Source organism: Gymnoscopelus microlampas, assembly GCF_963454915.1.
Source record: "Gymnoscopelus microlampas genome assembly, chromosome: 18".
NCBI classification, from domain to species: domain Eukaryota; kingdom Metazoa; phylum Chordata; class Actinopteri; order Myctophiformes; family Myctophidae; genus Gymnoscopelus; species Gymnoscopelus microlampas.
Window position 1 is genome coordinate 20772923 of NC_139955.1, and position 11362 is coordinate 20784284.

Here is an 11362-nt window from a genome sequence, read left to right on the forward strand (position 1 = left end):
CACCTATGAAGAATTTCAGTTCGGGAGGCTGCCAGGGCCTTCATGGAAGGCAGAGCCTGTTTTCAGTTATCTTAAGTTCTTGGTTTGTTGTGTTTCCTTACTTAGCTTCCATGTGTTCATTTCTCATTTCCTATATTTTTGGATTTTGAAGTTATTTTTGGCCAGTTAATTTTTTTGTCAAGTTGTCGTCTCGTCTCTGCCTAGGCGCACTGTGAATCTTTTTATTGGTGGTAGTGAAGGTAAATAAATATTAAAAACCTGCATTCCTGGACTGGTCCGATTTTTGGAGCCTTGGCCAATCGGTCAACTTTACAGTCGTCATGGAAGCACTATACCAGGCAGCTCACTACGCTTTATATTTTGGACCAAAGTGCTTTCACTTCTGACCATTGACATACATACATACATACATCGTAGAAACGATATTGATTAATTGATTGGAATTGTATATCGCTTTCTCTATCTATATCTATCTTTCACATTCTGTCCTCTCAAATAACACCATTGGTGAGGACATTCTTATTTTCACCATTAAAGCTTGTTTACAAGTGCTGCCGACCAAGTTCAACTTGGCAACCTGGTACCAATCAGAACATGACCCACACTGTATCCTACACCCAGTACCACATGACAAAGAGACAGTCACACACACACATCTTAAATGGTTGCAGCCACTATAAAGGACTGTACATTGCCAGGCAGACATGACCATCTGGTGGATCTGGTCTCGGACAAGATCAGAGAAGTACAGGAAAGGACAACAAAAATGTATAAACACAGCACTGTAAAACTAGACTGTCACAATGACACACATGTCAATTCACTGCAAGACATTCCAAATACCCCAGATATTGTGTTCATTAATTAAATTAGAAAAAAACTTTACTATCTTTGAAATAGGCTGCCCATTTGATTTGTATATGTACACTTATTTTACATCCAAACTTATCAAAATATCAGCATTTGGTGGAACATATTAATGCCTTGGGAATATAACTTATTGTCCTTGTGTTTGGGAGTCTGGGCCACGTTCACAAACTTGTGCTCCGTGGCCTGCAATTGGGAGGATTGCAAAAGACAAAAGCAAAAACGTTGGCTAAATACTGTTGTCTCAGCTATCATGGGCAGTCTGTCTATCTGGAGAAGGCAATGTTTCATATACGTATCCTTGAGTAGCTAAGGGGGAGGAAAAATTAAAAAATAATGATAATCGTCTGTCAAATGTCTGTAGTATGTCATCAATGTGTTATATTTTTTCCTCTGTGTGTTAATAAGCATGTGCAGCAGTTGTATCTGGTTTGACCGTAATGTAACCTTCTTCTGATCAGTGTTTGGATCTATTATGTATTGCGATTTTTGTGCAGATCCAAATAAAATAATTCAAATATTTGTGTGTGTCTGTCTGTCTGTCTGTCTGTCTGAGCAGCTAATCTTGCAAATCAAACGTTTTGCATGCCAGTAGGCCAAGGAAATCACTCTCCACTCAGTTTCAAATCGTCCTCATGGAAGCGCTATACCAGCTCACTTTACGCTTTACATTTTGGACCCAGCGCTTTCACTTCTGACCTTGGGCATATACTGTATCGTAGAAACAATATTAATTGATTTATTGAAAATGTATTTTATACTCTTTATATCTATCTATCTATCTGTCAATCAATCATGTATGTATGTACAGTATGTGTATTCAGAATCAGCCAACTTTATTGATGCCAAATAATAATATCCAGTCCATGGGTCATGGACTGGATATTATTATTTGGCATCAATAAAGTTGGCTGATGACCATAACACAAAACAAGCAGACAATAGATTACTCAACATACAATATAGGTCAGTGCAAGAAAACAGAGCACCAGTGAATAAATCAAGATACATACATACATACATACACACACACACACACACACACACACACACACACACACACACACACACACACACACACACACACACACACACACACACACACACACACACACACACACACACACATACATACATAGAATATTTATCTATACATACAGTGTGTATATAATATTATACAGCATGTGTAGGCCTCTCTCTCTCTCTGTGATATATGTGTGTGTGTGTGTGTGTGTGTGTGTGTGTGTGTGTGTGTGTGTGTGTGTGTGTGTGTGTGTGTGTGTGTGTGTGTCATTTAATTTGTGGAATTAAAGACATTTGGCCAAGCATTAAAATACACGTAGCCTACCGTGTGGGTCCAAACCAAACATACAAACAAAAAACAAATCCCCCCAGATACTCACTGACTGAGCAATCAACTGAGACCACAGCTGTCATTACTGCCAGCTTAGCTGGCGTCATGCCTCACCTTTACTTCCTGTTTTTACTCCTCCTCAGTGTGGAACAACAACAGTATGTTGAAACCATAGAGGGTTGAAACCTGGGGTGATGAACACGTCTAACAAGTTTTACCTAACGTGCCAAACTTATTATGTAGCAAAAAAATTACTCAGTGTAACTCATGCCAACCCGTATAAATTATAATGGTTCGTGAAGGACTGAAAGCACCGTTTCCATAATAAACTGATTGGCCAGTATACTTGATTCAGTTGATTGGTGTACTCCGGGTTTCGCGGTATCACAGATCGAACGCACCCCGGTGGGTGGCTGACAGTGTTGCCATCCCCGCTTATTATAAGCGACTTTGGGCTTGTTTTTCTGTTAAATTGCTTAATATTATTGCTAGTTGCGGATTGCGGTTTGTTGGGCTTGTTTCCAAAGTGTACTTGCTTATTTGGACTTGCTTCCAATTTTTATTGTTATTTAAACGAGTGGTTCTCATATATTTTCATGAAAACGTTTTGTTGTGACCAGGGAGCACTTGCGTTGTTAGAATTTGGTTTCAAAAAAATATTCAAAATATTCTACATTTTATTGCATGAGTTTTTGAAAATAGCTGATCTACAAGCTCACGACGCGTCGCGTGAGCTTGTAGATCGGCTATTTTCAAATAGGTATACGGTATAGATTTAAAGGTCTCATCTAGCCTAAGTAAAGTTGCTTCTTTTGGGCTTGTTTTCCTAGACCTTCGTTGGTTCCTTGTTTCTCTCACAATACTTGGCAACACCGGTGGCTGACTGACGTTAATTTGGCTCACAGACACAGACAGTCGCTCGGCTGTATTTTCTGCTACGGAAGACATTTTGAGTTGGTCGGTCTGTTGGTGTGTCGGTGTGTCTGAACAGAAGCCGCTTGGTTCGTTGGGTGGTGGGCAGCAGCAGCGTGAAGCCACGCCATCGTGTCGGAGACGAGTCAAACCTTCTTTGAATCAACGTTTTACAGTTAGACATCAAACATAAACAGAATAATAGGATTTTTTTTAACAACGTGTTCTGTAATTCTGTTGTTTCATCGGCGTATGTGTAGCCTCAGATAGCTAGATAGCCTCAGATAAGCTAGCCTAGCGCGTAAAAGCCAAGCCACAAAAGCTAAGCTAATTCCTAGATGCTAGCGAGTTAGCATCGCCCCAGCTGGCCTACCCTCGTCCTCCTCGACAGCCCTCCTCGGCCCCTTTCACCCAGGCACCATGGCTTTAAAGCGAATTAACAAGGTAACTTTGACTCACTTTTATCTGTAAATTAAACCTTATTTATTTTTCCTCCCAGTTTGGTGAAAACGCACAAAGTGTTTTGTTGCTGCTAATGTTACCTGACGATGATTTGAGGTGGCTAACGTTAGCCTGTTAGCTTGCTGTCTGTTCCACCACACTGAGGCTGAATGACACAGCTTTCATAAGTCCTCGAGCCGCAAATCTTCAATAAACACATCTCTCAGTGTTTGGGTGTTGACGTAATTAAAGGGAAAGGCGACTATAAGCTCCACATCGGTACACGACGTGTTTGGACAATATGGAGCTTTGGGCCTAAGAAGCTATATGTCAAAAGTGTTGTGGAGCCTAGCCCCAAACAATGGTTTAATTTACTGATGTAACGTCAGCTATAGCGAGGCCTTTTGATTCAGCCCTAATAGCCGGACACTTTATTTCAACGACATGATGGGAATACTAGCAAAAATTGGTATAGTGTTCCTTTAAATGTATCTCGCTATTTATGTTTAATGCATAGGCCTTTAACTATGACGTTAATATTTACGGTTCAGTATGCTGTTGAATTTGTGGCAACTGTTTCTCGCCTCCCATGTCAAACATGTAACATGAGATGGTAAGTGCGAGGCTAGGCTAATATGTCACATACATGCAGCACATGTCAAAGTTTCGGTTAGGGTTCCTTGTGGCTTGAAATACTAACCCTGTCATACAAGTTGTTTCTTCTTTCAACGTGGCTGTATCCTGCTTTGGCCTCTCCCTATACTCGACCCTGCTTTGCCCAGAAGACTCATGGCTTAAAAATAGCCCTGTGGTGCTGCTTACCTAACTATAATGGTGTGGAATTGCTGTGTGTGCCCAAGTCTAATTCTACAACAGCTATCAGCACCTTCTAAAACTTGCCTGGCACATGATGGCATTGCAGGAGCCAAAGCTGCATGCTGAGGCGGAGCTGCCTTTGGAATTGATAAAATCTGATCTGTGTATGACACGGGGCACTTGTACAGCCTTTATAGTCAGAAGCAGTCACTTAAAAGAAAGGGAATGTAGACCTGTATGTTGTCATTTCAGGCATACTGTAGTATGCCTGTAACGCCATAGAACACTCAAGTCTAACTCGTTTTGCTTGTTTTCTTTTATGTAAAACAGCAGGCCCAGTGTTTGGCTAGTGTCTTGAAGAGGGTTCAATATGTCATGCTTGATTGCAAAGAAATGGCAGGTAGATAAGCTTCATTCGATGTGGACAGGGAGAGAAGCCACTACCAGCCAATTACTAGTGACATTATGCTCTTGTTGACAAGTTCTTCTACTGCACCAATTACCTTTACCTCTTTTCAGAGATCATGTGCTAAAATATTGGACTGTTAATAAAGCAGTCAAAAAGGATAGTGAACTTTGAATCCAGGAGCATACTGTATGTATTATCCAGATGGCAAACAGTTGGTGGCTGTTGCCTAGTGAAATTAGCACTAATTTGAATTTCCCATTTTTGAGCCTACTGTACCTACCTGCCACACCCAATGTGAGACATTCAGATGCAATTGGCTGACGAATTGGGCTCCCTGCCCTGACTACCTGTCACCAACTGTCAAGTGGTCCACAGATGGAAGACTATTGATGGTGGTCAATACAGGGATTGCAAGTAGCTCAATTTTAAGAGATCAGACATTCCAATATGGGACGTGACTTGACAATTGATCATACTAATACGGTGACCAATTTGCTCTTTGTCATACTCTGGTGTGGGAAACGCCAAATATCATGTAAGGGCAAAATGGCCGTTCTGACTATGGTCAATACAGTTTATGGTTCTGAATATTATTTTTTCTTTTTAGGAGCGTAGTCCAAGTCAGCAATGAGCAACAACTTGCTCATTCATGCCTGTGTGGCTATCAGTATGTGAAGTAAGCCATAAATGTTTTTGCATGTGTCATAAGATTACTTGAACTTACCTAGTCATCTTTCTCTAAACCTGTACCTGATGATGCTACAATTGGAATCTAATTGCTTGGCTTTCACCTCTGACCTCATCAGGTTTTATAAATGCCTGTTCCCTGTGCTGACAGAAGCCAGTCTTTTTTTTCTTCTTTTTTACATCCGGCAATGAGTCTTATGACATTTGTAACAGGAAATGGATACATAAACCAGGGGAGCAATGCAAAAAGGTTCCCACCCAACTGTAGGTGAGACACATGGTTACTTTTGGCTGCAAGATGGGCTGAGAGCCTTTGGCTTGTTTCTCTATGTCTGACCATTTATTCCTCTTCTGACCGAAGTACACATCAGGGTTTCTCAGTGTGATGTAATATTCCTGATCTTTCTATGAATAAGTTCTGGCTAAAGCTATCCTTTTTCAAGAATACTTTAAGGTTAAATGGCATCTCGTTTATTCATAGTGGTGTTGATTTATTGAATGGCGGCAAAAAACTTAAAGTTGACATGCCACTATTTCTTCCTAGATAATGATCATTGAGTAATGTGTATGGTGTTAAAAAGCTGCATTGCTGTGTGGATGCATCCAACAGGTTGTTTAAAAAAAATACTGGCGTTGACCTTGTCACCTCCCCATCCCCTTTCCTCTGACAGTTTCACCAAGCACTTCTGTTCTGTCCCTACCTGTCTGTTTCCTCTGCGAAATAGCAAAAGGGGAGACCTTAGTTAATCCCATGGGGGAAACAAATTTCAGCATCGCACAGCTGATGGCTGCTCAGATGGTCATGATGAGCGTGGGGGATGCTGTTTAGGTTTACGTTTCTTGCTCAGGGTTACTTCGACACACAGACAAGGGTCGGAAGGTGAACGGGTGACCTTCTGCTTACCAGATGGCCTGTCTAACCACCACTAAGCTAAAGCATTTGCTGCAAAAAATAGGCTAGCTTTTTAGCTTTTCGACGAAGTCCACGTTCTCTGCTTTCACATTTCCTGTTTGAGGAGCATTCACATTGGGCACGACACAATTATGAACTATACAATATTCATTCAAGTCATTGTGATGGGAGGTACATGGTAGAGTTGAGGAAATTGATCCATTCTAAGATGCTTTGTGATGTGGACGATTCTGCATTGATGCAGTGAGGGACATCGATGATAGTATGCCAACTTAACAAACACACCTATTGCGTCTATTGACAAAAAACAGAATGACCATGTGCTCACGAAGAAAAGTGGTATTAAAAGTATCAGCCGTGCTCCTGGATAAAGGTTGCTTCCTCCTTGAGTGCCCTGATCATCTGTTTTTTCTTAATATTATGATGTTGATCTATCTCACTGAACTGTGACGCTACTCTAAATTGTAGGCTAATGCTACTGAGGGGAGATATGACTGAGGGAGGCTGAGATCAACAAGTCATAAAAACTCAACCAGTATTTTGTGTATTTTGGTTTTGGACACATTTTCTTGTTGAGTACACAGTACAAAGTAGCTATTAGCAGTAATGTAGAATTTAGATGCATCACAGAATTGAATCGTTGACCGGTGAATCATAATTGAGACACACATCTCTAATACATGGTCCTGATACTTCAAGATTTTATTATGTTAGTATTCACCCGTTTGCCAGAAAAGTTTGCAGCTTATAATGGGAAAACAAAAATACAGGTAATACATTCTCACATGTTAACATCAGGTGGTGTAAGGAAGTAATGTATAAAAAAAGAACAATCATGGCACTGTTTCTAAATTATTTCAGGTTGAACAGGTTCTCACTTGACTTGTAATTTGTCTCTTTCGTGTCACTAATGGTAATGGAGTTCTATTGAGATGACGGTAGATTAAACAAAGTTTAAACAAAACATTGAGACTTAATGACTACCTTTTCTGTCTCAGGAACTGAATGACTTGTCCAGGGATCCTCCTGCCCAGTGTTCTGCAGGACCAGTCGGCGATGACTGTAAGAATACTAGATTTATCAGCAGGTTTTCCCACAACCCTCTTATTTGAATTCCCTTCAGTATTACATTAAAGTGAACTTGATGAGTATCATTTAATCCTGACCTTTTCCCTTTATTTATTTTTTGCAGTGTTTCACTGGCAAGCTACTATTATGGGGCCTGTAAGTATCAAATGCTGCTCTGGAACAATGTCTTAACATTGTCTTTATGCATTCTATTTTGAAGGCACAAGACAAGTCTGAGGGTAATCTTGATCCAACTGTATAAATACATGCAACTAAAAGACCGTTTTTCTGTACCACAGAAATTTAAACATAAATATTTAATAGATTACGTCCCGACTCCCAGTGTTAAATAAAAAGCAATCTGTTTGTACCAGTTCTTTAAAAATGCTGTTTATGTGGGTCAAGTAATGTCTATATATTTTGTCTTTGCAGAATGACAGTCCCTATCAGGGTGGTGTATTTTTCCTGACTATTCATTTCCCTACAGATTACCCCTTCAAACCACCTAAGGTTAGTAGGCCTCTACTTGAAAACGAGACCGCCAATCTCAGTCTCTGAAATTGTACACGCACACGGATGGATATAGTTGATAAAAACTATTTTCTGCTATATCATGTAAAAAATAAATATCAAAAGCAACGTGGACCCATTAACCCATTTTTGGGGGAACCCTTATTTGTAACTATACCTTTCAGGTGTTGCTATGTACAGTATATAGCAACATACATTTGTTTTGTTTTTAAATAAATATTTGAAGTTTTTCAGAAAACTTAGATCAGGAAATGGGTTAACGGGTGTATCGTCCATTTTAGTGTTACTGTGTGTAAGAGCTACTGTAGTTATTTGAGATGTTACACTAAATAGAATCTCATCATAATCAGTTATGAATCTTTATCTCTTCTAACTTTTCTCCATCAGGTGGCCTTCACCACAAGAATTTATCACCCAAATATTAACAGTAACGGCAGCATCTGCCTGGATATATTGAGATCGCAGTGGTCTCCTGCATTAACTATCTCTAAAGGTAAGGGAACCTTTTATATAGTAGGCCAAACCTTTTGTTACTTTGTTCTTCATTTGTGGTGTGAGCCATTGAACAAAAAGTGAACATGTACTTTTTGTGTTCCTAATCGTAGACCCTGTACATTTGAATGGCTTTTATATCTGGAAAATCAACTCTGATCTAACTTATAAGTCAATAGAAATGACAGTGGTCATTTGTAGAGACACATACTGGTGAAAAGCCTGGCATTTTCTTTTGAGTAATTATACACTCTTTACTGTAAATATCTTGTGCACAGGTGGTGACGGAACCTTTGGCTAAGATGGCTGCTTCTTTACGCAATGTAGTCTTGAACCATTTCACTGTCATACATAGTTGGATCTAAATGGCATTGCTTACCACACAGTATATCAACCATTGGTAATCACTATATAGTTAACCTGAACCACGTCAACAACTTAAGTCATGCACCAAAAATAGCAGATTTAAAAGCGTTATAATCTTGTACATGGGCTCTTTTTTTGTGTTTGGAAATGTTTTGCCTGTACTGACGTGTCCAAAATGGAGAAGATGGGTTGAAAGGTTAACCTTCATTTTGGCCTGTGTTTCTCTCGTTGCAGTACTGTTGTCCATTTGTTCCCTGTTATGTGATCCTAACCCTGACGACCCCTTAGTGCCAGAGATCGCACGCATCTACAAAACAGACCCCCCTAAGTAAGTTCCCATCACATGAAGAATTCACCTGTAACCTTTGAGGCAGTGAGAGAAAATGCACTCAACCAAGAAATAAGTGTTCTCATTAATATGTGTTGTTAAATTCCAACAAGCAATGGGGAAAACACAGCAATGCAAGGACAAGCATGGTACAATTATGGTAAAAATGTGAATAAGGCTGGTCCAAATGGGCCATTCAGAGCCTTTTAACCAAGCAGATGTTCTGCTCCTCCTCATTCATCTCAGGTATAATAAACTAGCCAGGGAATGGACAGAGAAGTATGCCATGCTGTAAGGGTAAGGTCAGTCCGCATGTCGGAGGAAGGAGAGGCTGTGTGTTGAAGATTGTCGGTCTCGTCCAAATCTCTGCACTGATACAGCGTTTGGCTCTACTAATGTAACGGGGCATAGATGAGCTGTTAAGAAGTATGTTTGCTCATATACTTGCTTGGCTGGAGAGATGAGCTTCCAACTCACAAATGTTAAGGGTTGTACACTTGTAGCTTGTACACAAAAGGTCATGAAAAGTGAGTTTGGTCATTGTCACCTGTATTCAAAGTGTTAGACTTTGGTTAGAATTTAAGGTTCCTGCATTGATTTCACAGTATGTGTTTAGTAAAAAAAATCCTAGGGCTCCAAACTTGTGTTGTGACCATGGCTGTTGCATTGACTTATGTGTGAGCATCTTGGTCATGATTTTGTGACTTCAATAATGTGTCAAAAGGCATGGCATATTCCATGTTAGGTTTGAAGTATTTGGCCAATGTGTTTGACTTCTGACTTCTCCGTATTAACAGGTACAACAAGACGGCTCGGGAATGGACTCAGAAGTACGCAATGTGATCCTTGCTTCCAGTCCGAATTGATGTCATCATATAGCTGGAATAAACTGTCAATTACTGTTTTTATTTTTCTTTGCCCATTTGGCCACAACACATGTCATCAGCCAATAACAGTAATTTCTTATGATTTCTCTGCCCTCTTCCCCCCCCAAAAAAACTTAAATTGACCCAAATGCTTTTTAGATATGTCTTCATCATGCCCAGTTTCTGCTTTTCCAAAAGATGCCAAGGGCTGACCAGTCTTCATGGAGCATGTATGTGTATAGAACTGTACCACAGCCACTTTGTAAAGAGCCTCTTGCTGTGCTCCAAACAGGAAGGTGCCAACTCAAAAAAGAAAGAAAAAGATAACACCCAACAGTTTCTCGTCATACTGTCTTGTATGACCTGGAGATCAAGATGGTGCAATCACATCTGTGAGCTTTTACCAGTAACCTATAGGGAACTCGAGGTCTGTGAATATTATACACTCACTATAAAACTGACTGTTTGAATAGATAATTGCAAAAAAAAGGAAAAAAAGAGAAAATCTGCAGGTTAATGAGAAAAAAAATGCATGTCGATAATAGACGTAATCGGTTCATGTGCTGCTGAGTATGAGAGATTGGAGTGCAAATATGTCCACTTTTAAAGTTTTTTTTCCTTTTGTTACCGTTATTTTTCTGGGGGTTTGTTTTTAGATTGGAGAGCCATTAGTTTATCCATCATCCACCACACTGTTCTCTTTTTGCACTGAATTCATTATTCAAAGCTCTCAATGGCTGATCGATCAACTAATAGCTCTGCTATGTAATGGATACTTTTATTTTTTTTTCTCAATAAAGTTGAACAAATTGCAATCTTGATGTACTGTTTGCTTTAGAAAATGTAACTTATTGAATTTCTGATTTAAATGAGAATTGCTCAGTTATGGTTATAAAATTGCTAGCAAACAAGACTGGTGATCCAATTGATCTGCTTTTTTTGCACTTGTTTGATTCAATTTAGCAACTGTTGTGTATTAGCCTAAATCAATTTTACACTGCATGATGCCTTTATCCGGATTAACAAGTATTGTTAATCCCCCCCCCTAGTTCACAGGCAATTAATGTTGGAGCCCAATGCTAAATTCATCATAACCACAGCTAAGTTTCCATTTAGTCAGGCTTTATTACTACAGCCAACATTGTAAATAAAGCCCAGTAAACAGAAATAGAAAAACAATTCAATTTTATTAAAAATATTACAATAAAACCAATTATTGAACACTTTTCTTTACTGTACAAAGCCGTCTCACAGGGTACAAGTATAAATAGTCTGTCCTAAGATGCATACAAAGTGATGCAGTGCCTATCAA

General features: G+C 39.5%; 1 protein-coding gene across 3 annotated transcripts; it reads left to right on the plus strand.

Annotated features, from left to right (window-relative positions):
- Positions 1–3126: 3126 nt before the first annotated feature.
- Positions 3127–10865, plus strand: ube2d2l (ubiquitin-conjugating enzyme E2D 2, like). Of its 3 annotated transcripts, none has more exons than XM_084041074.1 (8): positions 3127–3577; positions 7398–7461; positions 7592–7623; positions 7900–7977; positions 8386–8491; positions 9091–9184; positions 9431–9486; positions 9982–10865. In XM_084041074.1, the coding sequence occupies exons 1-7, from the start codon at positions 3554–3556 to the stop codon at positions 9477–9479; spliced, it is 447 nt and encodes a 148-aa protein (XP_083897200.1). In that variant the 5' UTR covers positions 3127–3553; the 3' UTR covers positions 9480–9486; positions 9982–10865. The 3 variants fall into 3 exon arrangements, with proteins under 3 accessions (XP_083897200.1, XP_083897201.1, XP_083897202.1); XM_084041075.1 differs by having other exon boundaries at positions 9431–9481; XM_084041076.1 differs by lacking the exon at positions 9431–9486 and having other exon boundaries at positions 3134–3577.
- Positions 10866–11362: the final 497 nt, after the last annotated feature.

Bases quoted from the DNA above. Each gene is read 5' to 3' on its own strand.
- ube2d2l (XM_084041074.1), top strand. From the start codon at position 3,554: ATGGCTTTAAAGCGAATTAACAAG. The intron at 7,462-7,591 runs GTAAGAATACTA...TATTTTTTGCAG, and splicing joins AGGACCAGTCGGCGATGACT to TGTTTCACTGGCAAGCTACT. The intron at 8,492-9,090 runs GTAAGGGAACCT...CTCTCGTTGCAG, and splicing joins TGCATTAACTATCTCTAAAG to TACTGTTGTCCATTTGTTCC.